This window comes from Dromiciops gliroides, chromosome 2 (assembly GCF_019393635.1).
Source record: "Dromiciops gliroides isolate mDroGli1 chromosome 2, mDroGli1.pri, whole genome shotgun sequence".
NCBI classification, from domain to species: domain Eukaryota; kingdom Metazoa; phylum Chordata; class Mammalia; order Microbiotheria; family Microbiotheriidae; genus Dromiciops; species Dromiciops gliroides.
Window position 1 is genome coordinate 385,766,748 of NC_057862.1, and position 17,042 is coordinate 385,783,789.

The following is a 17,042-nucleotide window of genomic DNA, read 5'->3' on the forward strand; positions in this document are numbered from 1 at the left end:
CTTTGTCAGCCCCAGTTCTCCTTTTCCGAACCGAACTCTCCTCCGTCCTTGTCCGCGCTCCCCTCTAGTCAGCCTCTCTTCAGTCTTGTCTATCTAGTCCGTCCTCCTCTAGTCAGCCCCGCTCCTTAATCTTGTCTCTCTATCTAGTCTGTCCTTGCTCCTTCTTTTAGTCCATCTCCCCAATCTTGTCTCTCCATCTAGTCCGTCCTGGCTCCTTCTTTTCTAGTCCATCTCCCCCCCCCCGGTCTCACTCCCAGGTCTATATATACCTTTTCTTCTCTCCACTCAAATCTCGGGGCTTCCTTCGCACCCACAGGCCAAGCTAATCTGCCAGCCAGAGCTGCAGCTGGGGGGGGGGGGGGGTGGTTCTCGAGCCTCATGCCTCAGCACAGGCTATCTTTCAGATAGCTCCACTCAGGTCAGAGGGAGCTGGGGGCTTTTTTCCCCCCAGCTGTCTGACCTGGCGTCTTGTATAGCCCACGAGGCTTTTTCACTCAGCTGAAGCTGAGGAGGAGGGGAAGAGACCCTGAGGGCCTAAGGCTTTCTAATCTCAGCCTAAAGGTAGGGTCCCCAAATCAAAATAAATTTCCACACTATTGATTATAGAAATGCAAATTAAAGCAACTCTGAGGTACCACCTCACCTGTATCAGATTGGCTAGTATGGCAAAAAAAGGAAAATGATAAATGTTGGAGAAGCTGTGGAAAAATTAGAACACTAATGCATTGTTGGTGGAGTTGTACACTGATCCATCCATTCTGGAGAGCAATTTGGAACTCTGCCCAAAGGGCTATGGGGCTGTGCATACCCTTTGACCCAGTAATACCACCACTAGGTCTGTACCCCAAAGAGATCATAGAAAAGGGAAAAGGACCCATATGTACAAAAATATTGATAGTAGCTCTCTTTATGGTGGCAAAGAATTGGAAATCAATTTCCCATCAATTGGGGAATGACTGAACAAGTTGTGGTAATATGGATGTAATAGGAAACAAGAAAAAAGCTTACAGAGGGGGAAGGAGTTGGGGAGTGAGTGAACTTTAATGTCTTCAGAATTGGCTTCAAAGAAGGACTAACATACATACTCAAGTAGGTATAGTAATATATTTTTGCCCTGAGGGAGGGGAGGGAGATAAGGGGGGAGGAAGAAGGGAAGGAGGGAATGGCAGATTGGGGGAGAGAGCAGTAAAAAGCAAAACACTTTCAAGGAAGATGAAGATGTTCTGCATTACTGCACAAGTATGACATATTGAATTGCTTGATCTCATAGGAAAAGTTGAGGAGGGAGGGAGAAAGAAAAATTTAGAACACAGAATTAGCTCAGGAACCTTGATCTCATCAGAGTGGGCTCATGGAGGGAATAGCATTCATACCCAATTGGGAGGAGTAATCTATTTAACCCTGCAGGAAAGTAGGAGGGGAGGAGGATAAGGAAGGAAGGGTAAAAAAGGGAGTACAGATCGGGGGAGAGGATAGTCAGAAGTAAAACACTTTTGAGGAGGAATAGGTAAAAAGAAGATAGAGTAAATGTCATGGGGAGAGAGTGGGATGAGGGGAAATAGTTATAATGATTGATTATAATGGCAAAACATATGGTAAATACTTTGCTGGGCATTTATGAAGAAAATTCTCTGTCAAGCTTAAGGTACTATATACAGGTTATGATGAACAGGATACTATCAGAAAAACCTGAAAAGACCTACATGAACTGAAGCAGAGTGAAATGTACTGTATACAAAATAACAGCAATAGTGGGGGATGGGAAGCATGTGGTTATTTTCAGCAAGGCAATGATCCATTATAACCCAGAAGGACTTGTGAAGATTGCAGCCCATCTGCAGAGAAAGAACTGATAGTATCTGAGAACAGATGGAAATACATTTAAATTTTTTTTCTTTTCCTCCTTAACAATTCCTTAATCTGAAATTTTGGGGGTTTTTGACTGTTTTCTCTCACAACTAGATAATATGGGAATGTTTTCCATGACTACTCATGTATAACTTATTTTGAATTGCTTGAGTTCTTATGGGTGGCGGAGTGGGAATGAAGGGAGGAAGAGAAGTTGGAACTCAAAGTTTTAAAAAATTTATGTTAAAATTTGTTTTTACATATATTTTGGAAAATAAAATTATATTCAAAGCAAAAAAAAAAAAAAAGAAATTATGAGCAGGCTGGAAAGACTTAAGTGGACTGATGCTGAGTGAAGTGAACAGAACCAGGAGAACATTGTACACAGTAACAGGAACATTATGTGATGATCAACTATGAAAGACTTAGCTCTTCTCAGCAATGCAATGATCCAAGACAATTTCAAAGAATTCAAGATGGAAAATGCTCTCTACATTCAGAAAAAAGTACTGTGGAATCTGGATGCAGATTGAACCATACTGTTTCTACTTTTTTTTTCTTTCTTGAGGTTTTTCCCTTTTGTTCTAATTCTTCTTTCACAACATGAGTAAAGTGGAAATATGTTTAATGTGCATATATAACCTATATCAGAGTGTTTTCTGTCTTGGGGAGTGGGGAGGGAAGGGAGGGAAGGAGGGAAAAAATTTGGAATTCAAAATTTTATAAAAACAAATGTTAAAAACTATCTTTACATGTAACTGGAAAATAAAATACTTTTATGGTTAAAAATAGATTTGTATTTATATTGTATATATTTTATATATGTGTGTTTGTCATCTTCCCCATTAAAATATAAGTTCATTTTGAGTTAAAAAGATAGCTAGTAACACATTGTATAGAGTGCTAATCTTGGAGTAAGGAAGACATGAGTTCAAATTTAGCCTTAGACTTGTACTGGCTGAGACCTTAGGAAGGCATTTAACCTCTGTCTACCTCAGTTTCCTCATCTGTCAAATGGGGATGATAATGGCACTTACTTCAGAAGGTTGTGAAGATAAAATGGAATTTGTGAAAGTGCTTTACAAATCTTAAAAGACTAAATAAATGTTAGCTACTATTATTATAATTATATTATGGAGATTAGTTCACTCTCTACTTGTATTTCTAGAGTCTAGGACAGTGCCAGGAACTTAGCAGTTACTTAATAAATACTTGTTGATTGATACTTCCCAGTTTATCATGTCTTTTCTAAAATGTGTTCTCAAGAACTGAAGACAATACTACAGGAATCTGATGGGGCAAAGGACAATAGATTATTACTTCCCTAGGCTGGAGGTAATATGAATATTTATGGGGACTTTTCACACTTTTGAATTCCTCAGGGTACCCAGTACTGGACTTTGCATATAATCAATGCTCCCTAAAGATTTGATGAATTGGGGGCAGCTAGGTGGTGCAGTGGATAGAGCCCTGGAGTCAGAAGGACCTGAGTTCCAATTCGGCCTCAGACACTTGACACTACCTTACTACCTTGGGCAAGTCACTTAACCCCAATTGCCTCACCCCCCCAAAAAAAATTGAATTGAATACAACTCTTAGAAAATGTATATATGTGACTATTTTTTGTCCATATACCACAACAAGCTCCTTCCATTTTCACATTAAAGCATTGTCTGAAAGGATTCAATGTAGGGATGTGAAAAGAGTACCAGATTTAGAGTTACAGGACATGGATGCAAATCCCAGCTTTGTTTCTTACTTGCTGTGTGACCTTTGGGAAATCACTTTTTCTCTCTGGGCTTCATTTAACTTTTCTGTATAACTAGGTGGTTAGACTTTAAAATTCTTTCCAGCCCTAAAGCCTAGTAACCTATGTTCCTATAGCTATACATCTACACAACAATCTCTCTCTCTCCAGAAAAAAGTATACATACAATGAGATGTATGTGTCCCCACCCCAGATCTTTATTCACCTATAAGAAATTAAGCAATCCATTAGAATGGCTATTTCTATTCTATCTCTACTAGTAGCCTGATCTCAAGAAACTTGTAGCCATATCTTTTACATCTTAAGATCCTCCAAAATGCCTTGTATAGCCTTATAATTGGTAGGCACCCATGAATTAATGAATGAATGGACTTACATATCCCTAGAAGTATCTATATCTATAAAAGATAGATATATATATATGTATGTATATATAGATATAGATATAGATATTGATATATATTGATATGGGTCTGGGGTAACTCTCCTTGAGAATCCAAACTAAAGGATGGACACACCTAAGAACTTAGGGGAGATTAAATTCAATAGCAGGAAAGTCAGTTGGGCATGGCTACTACCTGAGCTAGGAGACAAAGATAACTCCAGAGATCAGGACTATCATTCCAAAAGAAAATCCCCCTGACTCTCAAGAATCTTTCCCCACCCACCCCCAAAGGGAACTTTCTATTGTTGGGTGATCACCCCATCTATCCTCTATAAAAGCTTTGGCTTTTCTTCCATTCAAGGAGAAAGATGTCTCTGTTGAATATTAAAATATAGCTTTTTTATCTGCCTGTCTCCTACACAGTTCAGAGAAATGTTTAATTTCTCCTACAAAACAGAGACAGAAAAAACATAATATCGATTTAATATTTTATTGTCCCAAGAAGAAATATAACACATAGCATGATCATGTGGAGACTTCCCTCCTAAGAGAGAAGCTCAGGGGACTCCCCATTTCTGAGGGTCTACATGGTTTTAGTCCATTGATTACAGGGCATTGTCAGTTTCAATAGTATGATACAGAAATCAACCCAGAAGCAAAAAGTAGTTTAATAATTTCAGTTATAACAAGTATGGAGGGAATACAGAAGCATCATGATAAGACCTCAGGATTCCAAAAAAGGGTTTGGCAAGGATGAGGATGCCCAGATGTTACCATAAGGAAGGTACTTACTATCCTGAGGGAAAAGAAATCACTAGGTAGGGTCTTTTATCTGCTAGCTGTCTGGATTCAGGTTTGGAGTTCAGCTGAAGGACATTTTGTTCCTATTAATCCTATTAATCCAGGGTTTCATAAAGCTCCTTTTAGACAATAAGGTACCTCCATCAAATCCAGGTGATCCATATATTCATATTAACATCTCTAAGCCATCTTCTCCCCAAGAGGGAAGTCTTCCCTCTTGGTCACTTTCTCTAAGTGCCCAAATAAAAGACCATCTTTATTCTAATTGAATTGTGTGCAAGAGTTGTAATTCTTTAAAGAGGAATACCTAAGGACCCCCACCACCTATTTCCCCCATAATATATATAGAGAGATATAGATATAGATATAAATTATATAGATATTGACATAAATGGCATAGATATTGATATATTATACGTATATGTGTATATGTGATATGTGTGTATTTACATGTGTGTGTGTGTGTATATATATATATATATATACATATATACATATCTTTTAGAACCATACAAGAATGGAATATTGTAGTCTTAAAAAATAAGTGTAGGAGCCAAGACTTGGACCTGAGTCTTCTGACTTTAAGCATAACAGACACCTATCTCCATTCTCTTCCCACTGGAAAAGTGGAGACTTCCTGGGATTGAATAGTCCAACTTTGGCCTTATCTTGCTGGATTCTTTGATTCTACAGTATTTCTTGACCATCTTCAGCCATGCCAACCTTTCCTCTTTCAAGTGTTGTTTTCTTCCACCACAATGCAAAGTCCTTGAGGGAAGGGACTGTTTAGTATATTTTTGTTTGTATCTCCAGTGCTTAGCATGGTTCCCAACACATACCATGAAATAAATGCTTTATCTTATCTTATCTAACTTCAATAACGTTTCCATTAAACCACACTAGAACCAGCCTCTTCTTAAGAAAGAGCCATGGTTATTTGATTCCATTCAAAAAACATCAATTACTTACTATGTAGAAGCCTTTGTGCTAGATGCTGGGAAATACAAAGACACACATCTTGCTCTCAAAGATCTTATAAGCTAAGGTATAATTAAAAGGGGACAAAAAGGAAAAATGCTAGTATCACCTTTTGAGAATGAGGTAGGCCCCACTGGGAGTCTGGAAAAGTCCCAAACAATGGAAGAGGGAAATCTTTCCCTTAGTTTTTTGAGAAGTTCTTTTTTCTCTTTGTTCAATGAACCACCATACTCTTCAGTGTCTGAAGAAAATCAAGCAAGCAACCAATAAGCAAGCATTTGTTAAATATTTATTATGTGCTAAGTACTGTGCTAGGGATACAATAACAAACATAAAAATCTCTGCCCTCAAGAATTTTATATTGTGACTTGGAAGATGCCCAAAGGAAAAAGTAAACACCTGGACAATAAATGACTATGACCAAGAATTTTAAAAATATTTCATAATGGTATGTATTATAATCATTCATTCTTTGTTCATATATGCCTTCATTTGACATTTATTTGCATGAATTAATTCTTTTTTTTAAGTGAGGCAATTGGGGTTAAGTGACTTGCCCAGGGTCACACAACTAGTAAGTGTTAAGTGTCTGAGGCCGGATTTGAACTCAGGTACTCCTGACTCCAGGGCCGGTGCTCTATCCACTGCACCACCTAGCTGCCCCATGAATTAATTCTTTATTCATACATGCCTTCATTGAACAAAGACTCACTATTGTGAGAAAAGCATTGTCCTAGTCACCAGGGGAGAGAAAATTTCAATGATTTCTGCCCTCATGAAGTTTACAGATGGGTATACTCACAGATAATTATAATGCCCAGGATTCCAAGGTAAATACATTAAAATTCACCTTATTTTTATGGGTCATGATGTGATTTATATTGAATAATGTATTTAATCTTTGCAACTCCCTGTGAGAGCAGAAGTGTAGGTTATCACCACCCTTGTTTTGCAGATGAAGAAATGGAGGTTCTGAATTGGGAAAGGGACTCACTTAAGGTCTCATAGATAGGTCAGATATTAGATTCAAATTCAGTTTTTGTGACTCATCTATATTAAGTTGTCTATTAAGGGAGCAGTATGATGACTAAGGCCCTTATAAACACTATATTAGGCCATTTATATTTCAAGGTTTAGGTAGGAATATTGAAGCACTTTGTGACCTTTATTGAAATCTAGAAATGTGAACTGTTTTCAGTTCCTCTTCCAACACCTTCTAAGTTCCAAACTGATCTACACTCTATCCCTTGAATACACCTTTTGTTATCCTTTCTTCATGTCTTTTTTTTCCCTTGATTTTTCATAAGCCTGGAATTCCCTTCCTCCTCCTCCCATTGAGTTCAGGACATCAGGAAAGAGTTAAACACAGAAAAAGTCCAGATACCCAAGATTACAGTATAGACCTGGGAGAGGGGAAGTCTGCCTATCTAAACAGCACTTCCCAGTGAATCTTTTGGCTCCGGAGTTATCAGCAATTGGAGGTAGCAGTAGAGCAGTGAGGACTCTGGAGTGCAAGGCCAGGGCATTTCATGGACATTGGGGCTTTCCTAGATCCAACTTTCTGAAAAGAAGAGGACTTCCATTCAAGCTACTGAACCAACACTCCTGAAAAGAAGGGAAGCAACCCTATAACTTAGAGTTGGAGGAGCACCGAAGGACTAAACCACAGTGTGGAGTACCAATTCCACCTTGTCCTCTGGAACTAGTAGTTTGTGGCATGCTTCCTGAGTTGTCAGACACTAGTCAGACACTACAGGGTGCCAGCATGTGGTTCCAAAGTGATAGGGAGTTAGAGATTGGTTAGTTGAAAAGAAAGCTCCTCTTTCTCCCAATCAGATACCCAGTCCTTATTCTACAAAATTAAGTATTTGTGCTTAAAACCCAGACCTCCAGGATAAAATATCCTCAGAGCAGAGGTAAAATATTTTTTGAGTATACAGGTATTGTATTACCCATGAAGGGAATGTTACCTCACATGTTACTAATGAAACAAAAAATGTAAACATGAACAAGTCCAATGGATAAATCAACTTGTATCATTACTCTAGTTAACCTCTCATTTTATTTCCCTGTGCTTCCTTCAGTCATATAGGGAAATTAAAATATGTGCTTGTCACCACATGTATGAATTCGACAAAACACTGAGATGCCGAGACATTTAAAAGCTAACTCCCAACCTCAGTCCTTTTTCAGTTCAAATCATAATGGGCCCCATTGACCTGATTTAAAATTTTGCTTCATTATCTTATATATTTTTAAAGTCCTGTTCCTCTGCTACCCTAACAGAAAAAGGATTTCTTCTCTACCTCTCTCTCAAGCTATCAGAAGTAATTACCAAGTACAAAAGTAGGGAATTAAAGTGATAAATTTTTATAATTTTACTGTTTTCTTTTGAAAAATAATTTCTGATCCTCTAGTTGTTTACAAATTTCTCCATATATCTATGACAAGATAGTTTTATGGGAAAGAATACTGGACTCTGAGGCAGAAAACCTTTTTTCAAGTCTCAGATTTGTCCCTCATTGTCTATCTTATCCTGGAAAAGTCACTTCATCTCTTTGGAATTCAGGTTTTTCCCTGCCAAATGAGAGACTTAAACTACATGATGTCCAAGGTTCATCCCAAATGGCCTCAAAGTATCTTGTATTTAGTGATATCTGTAAATGTGGCATGCTCCAATTAGAATGAAAATTCCTTTAGGATCAAGACTATTTGCATTTTGTCTTTGTATCTCTTATGCCTGGCACAGTTTCTTGTATGTAGAATATACTTAATTTTTTAAATGCCTCTTGAATTGAGTTTCTACGTGTTATTTAAAGTCCCATTGAAATATCTACATTCTCCATGAAACGTTTCCTAATTCCAAGTGATATTGCCTGTCTCAACAAAAGTGTTATATCTACTTTGTATTTCTTTTGTACACATCTGTATTTGTTGTATTTCCCAATTCAATACAGGGCACAAAACTGTTTCACTCTTTATTTGTATCACTATCATCTAGCACAGTGCCTGGAACATAGTAGCCATTTAGTAAATACTGTCGATTAATTGACTTTGTCCCTTGGACTTGAAATAGCATTTTCCCCTCCTGCATACCTTTGATGCAATTTTTATGTAATTATTAAAATATTATGCCTATTTATTTTGGATTCTCATTTCCTTCCTAGGTTGCACATACCATGAGAGAAAGGATAGCATCTTTTTTTTGGTTTGTTTGTTTGTTTTTGTTTTGTTTTTAGTGAGGCAATTGGGGATAAGTGACTTGCCCAGGGTCACACAGCTAGTAAGTGTCAAGTGTCTGAGGCCGGATTTGAACTCAGGTACTCCTGACTCCAGGGCCTGTGCTCTATCCACTGTGCCACCTAGCCACCCCAAGGATAGCATTTTAATTAAATGCTGTATTGACCTCATTCTCTACCATATATTTCTACACAGGGTAGATATTAATAAATGTTTGTTGAATGAATCAACCTATATTAATCAAGTGCCATTGTTTACAATGATAGATTTTCCAATGGGTGAGTATGATGAAGAGAGGCAGTGTGATGTAATAGAGTGCTAGCTTTAGAGTCAAGAAGACATGAGTCTAAATCACATTTCTGACTCCTAATTGACTGTGACCATTGGGAAGATGTTTAACTGCTCAATGCTCCCAGGCAACAGACTACAGAGAAGTTGTTAACATGCAACAGTAGGAGGAATTTCCACACTAGAAGTTGTCTATATCAATGAAGTAACATGTATAGATTTTTTTTGTTTGGGGTTTTTTGTTTATTTTGTGGGGCAATGGGAGTTAAGTGACTTGTCCAGGGTCACATAGCTAGTAAGTGTCAAGTATCTGAAGTCAGATTTGAACTCAGGTCTTCCTGAATCCAGGGCCAGTGATTTATACACTGTGCCACCTAGCTGCCCCCTACATGTATAGATTTTTTAAGTATAAAGAAATAGCCAATGAAAGAAGGCTTCTTTGTTTTGTATTATATTATGGCAGAAATCTTCAATTCTCTGCATTGTTATATCTGCTGTGGCTATTCCTTTATGATTCATTTCACTCTATGCCCTCCCCTCCCACCTAGTCCTTAAATCAGACACTGCAACTCTTTGGGCCTGTGCAAAGGATAAGATCAATTTTAATAACAGCAATGGTCAACATTTATTTGCATGGCATTTTATGGTATGCAAAGCATTCTATATATTTCATCTCATATCATAGAATTTCAGAGTGGAAAGGAAAATCAGAAGTCATTGAATACAACCCATAGGAACAGTAATACCCTTCATAATATATCCATATAAGCCCCATAATACCCAGGTGGAATAGATAGTGCAAGTGTTATTGACTCCTTTTTATAGGGGAGGAAATTGAAAAATAAGTAGGTTAAATGATTTGCTTAAGGTAATAGAGATAGTAACAGAGCCTCAACTTTATCCCAGATCATCTGATTCCAATTTCCAAGCACCTTCTTCTCTTAATGTGAGACAAGGTTAGATTTAAACAAAGCTTCACTATGTCATACAATGTCAGAACTGGAAGGCACCTTAGAGATGATCTAGTTCAACTGGATTCAGGATATCACAACATTGGGGCGAAATTTGGGGGAAAGTTGGGACAAAATGAGGAACATGAAGAGACTTAATTTCCCCCCATAATGCTATAGAAAGGTTTGGGTCGGGGCGGCTAGGTGGCGCAGTGGATAAAGCACCGGCCCTGGATTCAGGAGTACCTGAGTTCAAATCCGGCCTCAGACACTTAACACTTACTAGCTGTGTGACCCTGGGCAAGTCACTTAACCCCCATTGCCCAGCAAAAAAAAACAAAAAAAAAAAGAAAGGTTTGGGTCAATCACTTTCAATAGAATACCAATTACAGTGATCTGTTGGAAAGAAAACTGAGCTTTGAGGTAGAAGACCTGTTTTCAAATCACAATTGTGCCCCTTATTATCTGTGTTATCTTGGAGAAGTTACTTCATTTTTTAGGAATTCAGGTTCCTATTTGCAAAATGAGACATTTGGACTACATGATTTCCAAGATTCATCCCAACTGTAAAATCCTATGATTAAGAGTAATGGGGGGGGCAGCTAGATGGCGCAGTGGTTCAAGCACCGGCCCTGGATTCAGGAGTACCTGAGTTCAAATCCGGCCTCAGACATTTGACACTTACTAGCTGTGTGACCCTGGGCAAGTCACTTAATTCCCACTGCCTGCAAAAAAAAAAAAAAAGAGTAATGGGGGCAGGGGCGGCTAGGTGGCGCAGTGGATAGAGCACCAGACCTGGAGTCAGGAGTACCTGAGTTCAAATCCAGTCTCAGACACTTAATACTTACTAGCTGTGTCACCCTGGGCAAGTCACTTAACCCCAATTGCCTCACAAAAAAAAGAGTAATGGTGGGTCATAGACAATACAAATGTAGGTAAGCAAGTTTCTCACATATAGAATTGGTTACTCCCCAACTCTGGTCTAGCTATCCCTCTGGTTGGCTTCCACCTTTCCATATTTCCATTCTTAGTTCATATCTTTTTTCCCCAAACTAAAAGGTGATGTTTTGCAATGATAAACTAGAGGAATCATGTTAGTTATTGCAGGTGATAGGTGGTCAGATTATATAATAATCTCAACCCCCCTCCTTTAAAAGTATTTTACATCTCGGGGGCTGTAACTGATAGACACATCAATTAAAAGGGATATATGGGTAGAGAGAAATTTGTGAGAAAAAGCTGGGGGGGGGGGTTACTGGAACAAGAAAACTCATTATAAGTTAACAGTTTGCTGTAGCAGCCCCAAATCCATAAAAGCACATAGAGTGAGGGAGGTAATGGTTCCATTGTCCTTTGACTGGTCATTTGGCATATCTTGCATGTGATTTCTGGGCCTCATACTTTAGGATTATAGAAAAGACAGAAGCTGGAGTGTCTAGAGGAGGAACATCAGTGTTATAAGTAGATTAGAAAACATGTTATATGAAGAATCTTTAAGTAAATGGGGACGTGTGCATGTCAAAGGCAAAACATATATGTGTGTGTATGTGTTTTATAGGGGGGAGGCATGAACACTATCTTCAGATATCTGAGGTCGCCATAGGAAGATGGATCAGACTTGTTCCTAGTCCTAGACACAAAGCTAGGAATGATGGATCTAAATTGTCAAAGGGGAGTTTGGGGCTACAAATAAAGAAATCTCCATAACAGTAAGAACCATTCAAAAGTAAGATAAGCTGCTTTGAGTGATAAGGAACTCATTATGAGTTGAGGAGACCCATTTCACTTTTGGATCATACTAATCCTTGAGAAGATTTTCCATAGGTTGAACTAGAATCTGTTTCCTTGTAACTTTTACCAATAGGCTCTAGATATGCTCTGTGGGGTAACTCACAACAAGTTGAATTCTTCTATGTAACAGCTTTCTAATGGTTGAATATAGCTATCATGTCTCCTTTAAGTCTTATCTCACCTGTGCTAAGTATTCTTAGTTGGTTTTTTTTTAAACTGGCCCTCACTTGAAAGCATTCTTATCGCCAATATCTTTTGTAGTATATCGTGGAAGAAATTCCTTTTCACATATAAGTTGGACTAGGAGTCCTCTTTAGTCCTTTCCAACTCTAAGATTCTCTGATTCTGATTCTAAATATAGTCTAGTTTCTAAAAAACAGATCTCCAATAACCCTAAGAGTCATTGCTTGCCATACTGGGAAGTATGAGTCCTGAAAGTCAGGGTCAGTTCCCAAAAGAGGAGTGTTCCCTTGTTTTGAAGCTTCCTTATGGCCCTCTTCATGTCCTTATTCCTCAAGCTATAGATGAAGGGGTTCAGCATCGGGGTCACCACCATGTACATGACTGCAAAAGCTCTCTCTTTCCCAGTGGAGCTAATGGGTGAGGGACACAAATAAGCCCCAATTGCTGACCCATAGAACAGGGAGACCATGGAGAGGTGGGAAGTGCAGTTGGAAAAGGCTTTGTGTTTCCCCTGTGGAGAATGGATTTTCAGTATGGCCAAGAATATGTAAATGTAAGACACTAAGATACACAGAAAAGGCCCAACGAGTAAAGGACCAGACACTAGGAAGAGCATCAGCTCATTTACATGGGTGTCTGAACAGGCTAGCTTTAAGAGTGGAATCAGGTCACAGTAGAAGTGGGGTATGGTATTAGGACCACAGAAGACCAGCCGATCCAGTAGGAGAATGTGTAGCAGGGCATGAATGACAGTAACTACCCAGGATACTACGACCATCAAAACACAGTGTTGGGGACTCATGGCAGTGGCATAATATAGGGGACAACTGATGGCCACGTAACGGTCATAGGCCATGACAGCCAAGAGGAAATTGTCCAGATCTGCAAGCAGGCCAAAGAAGTAGAGCTGTGCCAGGCATCCACCATAAGAAATTTTATTATTTCCTGATCTATTGTCAGCCAGCATCTTGGGGACTGTGGTGGAGGGAAAATTCATGTCAGCAAAGGAGAGGTTAGCCACAAAGAAATACATTGGGATATGGAGGTGAGAGTCAAATATAATGGCCAGGATGATGGTCAAGTTCCCAACTAAAGTGACCAAATACATGCTCAGGAACAATCCAAAGAATATCAGCTGCTGCTCAGGCCTCTGGGAGAATCCCAAGAGAAAGAATTCAGAGACACTGGTCTGGTTTCCTTTGCCCATATTTTTGATGTGTTTTTTTTTTCTGGAGACAAATATAATATCAAATTTAGAAAATTTAACAATTGTCTTTTGAAGTCATATTGAACTTCTGCTTTAATGTTTCATATTTACATTCCTTCTAATAATTTATTTTACTTATAATGAATAACAAATTATCCATAAAAGTCTTACTTTGTTGCCTCATAATATCTCCATTCAAATATTTGGAGGGCTATAATATGGAAGAGGGAGTAGACTTATTCTTTGAAACTGCACTGGTGGGGGGCAGCTAGGTGGTACTGTGAATTGAGCACCATCCCTGAATTCAGGAGGACCTGAGTTCAAATCCGAGCTCAGACATTTGACACTTACTAGCTGTGTGACCCTGGGCAAGTCACTTAACCCCAATTGCCTCAAAAAAAAAAAAAAAGAAACTGCACTGGCAGAACTAAGACAAAAGGGAAGAAATGATAGGGAAGCAAACACTGATTCAATGCCAAACCTTCATAGCTCTCCAACAGGGTTCAGTTTTTAATCAAGTATTCATCACTGGAGGGCTTCAAGCAGCAGATGGATGAACAACTGTTGGGGAATTTATAGAGAAGGTTCATCAATTTGAGTTGAGATGACCTCCAAGGTTGCTTCTGGTCTGATGATCTATATTCTTAATCTTTGTTCTAAGGCCTTTTCTAACCCTAACATTCCACAAATTCATATTTTAATTATCTCTCTCTTAATATTTCTGCTATTATACTTTCTAGCTTCCCTTTCAGTTCTAACATTCTGTGTTGTGTTCTAAACCCCATGTTTTAAAGTTCTATGATCTGATGAGTCAACAAGGGACAAGTTCATTCTGTGCCTCTGGAGTTTCCTTTTTTACCAGTTACCCCCTGAGCAAGTTCTCAGTGGTCACAATGGTAGAAAAGGAGACACTAAGAAAGAATGGTGAGGTGGCTTCTAGTGTCAATACCTTGTCTCCATTCCAAGAAAAAGGCTTCTAATATCAGAGTGGAACTTCCAATACTTTTTTATTCTTAAGGTTAGTGATTTCCCAAGATCCTGCCTGAACCAGTTATTTCAGGTGTCAAACTTGACCTCCTCAGTGGAGCAGTGGGGCTGGGTAGCCTGAAGGGGGTGTGCATATAGTTGCTCTGATTTCCCTGAAATCATATTGCCTACCATATAGAAGATAAGAGAAGTGCAAGACTGAACATGTTACCCACCCACCCCCAATCAATTATAGTGGCTCTGTATTGTCTCCAAAATCAAATATAAAATCCTCTGTTTTGCTTTTTAAATCCTTATAACTTGCCCTTTTCCTACCTTTCCAGACTTCTTATTCCTTGCTGCCACCACCTCCTCACCCCACAATGTACACTGTGATCCAGTGACACCGACCTCCTTGTTGTTCCTCACACATGACACCTCGCCTCCCAAATCCAGGAATTTTTACTTGATGTTTCCAATTCCTAGAACTCCCTTCTCTTTTTTACCTCCTAACTTCCCTGGCTTCCTTCTCAGAAAACCTCTCAAATAAAGTTTCATCTTTTGCAAGAAGCCTTTCCTAGCTCCCCTTAATGCTAGTGCTTTCCCTCTGTGGACTGTCTCCAATTTCTCCAGTACGCAGCTTGTTTGTGCATTGTCATTAGCATATTTTCTCCCATTATACTGTGAGTACTGAAAGCAGAGACTTCCTTATATCTTTCTTCATACTCCAGTGTTTGGCAATTAGTAGTGGCTTAGAAAATGCTCATTGGGGGGTGGCTAGGTGGTGCAGTGGATAGAGCACCGGCCCTGGAATCAGGAGTACCTGAGTTCAAATCTGGCCTCGGACACTTAACACTTACTAGCTGTGTGACCCTGGGCAAGTCACTTAACCCCAATTGCCTCACTTAAAAAAAAAAAAAGAAAGAAAATGCTCATTGGCAGACTTAAGAAAATGAGGACAGATTCATTCTCTCTCTTGTCTTGTTCCAGTAAATACCATTAATTCTCCATGAGGGTTTCTGTGCTATTCTCTTTACAGTTTAAGGACTTGGGGAGTATGCTAAAAAGGTATGTTTAATTCCTTCTCCAGACTCTGCCTCTCCCTCTACTCTCTGCCTCTTGATGATTTTTAGTGGCTCCTATTTTGAGTGGCAAAAATGTCTATTTAAGTATGGACAGTTTTGGACGTGGACATCCAACCAATTGGGGATACACAGCTTCGTGTGCTCCTGAACTCATAAAAAAATCACAGGAAGTTAGAGATGGAAAGGACCTTAGAACACAGAATACTAGTTAGAATGGACTGAAGAACATAGAATGCTAGAGTTAGAAGAGACTTTAGGACATTATATATATGAAACCTTTGAATCTAATGCTCATATAATCCAACACAATCATTTTACTAGTTAATAAGTTGAGCCCAAAGACATAAAATTACTTTTCCAAAGTATTAAGTCCCTGCCACTGGATAGTAATTAGCAGAGCTGGAACTAGAATTCTAATACCTAGTTCAATACTCTTTCCATTGTATCATGCTATGTTACATAAATACTGTGAAGGTGAGGGTGGAATACATTTGGTCCTGAGCTATGAGGATAAACACTTACTGGACCGAGATGGACTGGGCAAAGCTTCTCCTTACAGCTACGGGGAGAAAGTTTGAATCTTCTGCTCTAAGTTCATTTCAGCTCAGTAGTCAATTGATAACTTCATGTCAGAGATCTGGCTGAATGGAGAGTATCTGAAAAGGAGTAGAGGAAAACAATGGAGCTAAGGGATCTTGAGCTGCTTCATGATCTTCAGCCATTACGATTGTGCTGGCACTTGAGAAGTGGCATTATCAGCATTTAGGCTTGAAGTGGTCTCTATGGAACAATCCCCAAGAACGTATTCTTAGAGGTAACTAAGACCAGTGGGAGTACCCATTCCTGAGAGAACACAGAAGGTGAAGAAAGATCCTATAGTAATTTCCCATTCTTCATTGAACCAAAGGTTGACCTGGGGAAAGGCATTCAATACCTCTTTGTCCAGGAATCCTCATTTATGAAATGATGATATTGACTGAGATTTTTCTGAAGTCCCTTTTAGCTTAAGTTTCTGCTTTAGCTTTAAGTTCTGTGATTCTGTGCTCTTCTCTGTTCTCCTTATTCAGCAAAATACTGCTGCTATTAATAAAATAATAATAATAATAATATTTATAGCAAACTGGGGATGAGTATAAAGTATGTTATTATAGTCCTATAGCTAGGAATCATCTTTAGGACCCAAGCCCAGATTTTCTAACTCAATTTGATAATCTTTACAATATGCTACACTATCTCCAGTAATAAAACCAGTCCCTTCAGGGCCTAGGCAAGTAAAAGTAGTTTTCCCTCATAAGAAAACTGGTATCAAAACGCTTTGGTGAGTATAAAGTACTATAGAAATAGATCACAAAATTATCTATATTATCTTGTCGGGATATTGGGTTTGGGAAGGAGAGAATTATAAAGAAAGGAGACAATCTTCCCTCTCAGGGAGTAAAGTTTCAAATTGTTTGTCTAAGTCTCTGGGCTCTGTCCCCATCCTCTCAAATGCTAGTGCCCTCCCTAACTACCTTGTATTTTTTTTAAAAAACTTTTTTTAGGGGCAGCTAGG

The 17,042-nt window shown here is 38.8% G+C and overlaps 1 protein-coding gene across 1 annotated transcript; it reads right to left on the reverse strand.

Annotated features, from left to right (window-relative positions):
* Positions 1 to 8,221: 8,221 nt before the first annotated feature.
* Positions 8,222 to 13,442, reverse strand: LOC122742895 (olfactory receptor-like protein I9). The gene is made up of 2 exons (XM_043987470.1): positions 12,532 to 13,442; positions 8,222 to 8,252 (listed from the first exon to the last, which is right to left on the reverse strand). Exons 1-2 carry the CDS (start codon positions 13,437 to 13,439, stop codon positions 8,222 to 8,224), a joined length of 939 nt encoding a protein of 312 aa, XP_043843405.1. The 5' UTR covers positions 13,440 to 13,442.
* Positions 13,443 to 17,042: the final 3,600 nt, after the last annotated feature.

Excerpts from the sequence above, each read along its gene's own strand:
- LOC122742895 (XM_043987470.1), bottom strand. The coding sequence starts at position 13,439 with ATGGGCAAAGGAAACCAGACCAGTGTCTCTGAATTCTTTCTCTTGGGA. Across the intron at positions 8,253-12,531 it reads ATGAAGAGGGCCATAAGGAA|TATTCTTTCCCATAAAACTA; the intron begins GCTTCAAAACAA and ends CTCAGAGTCCAG.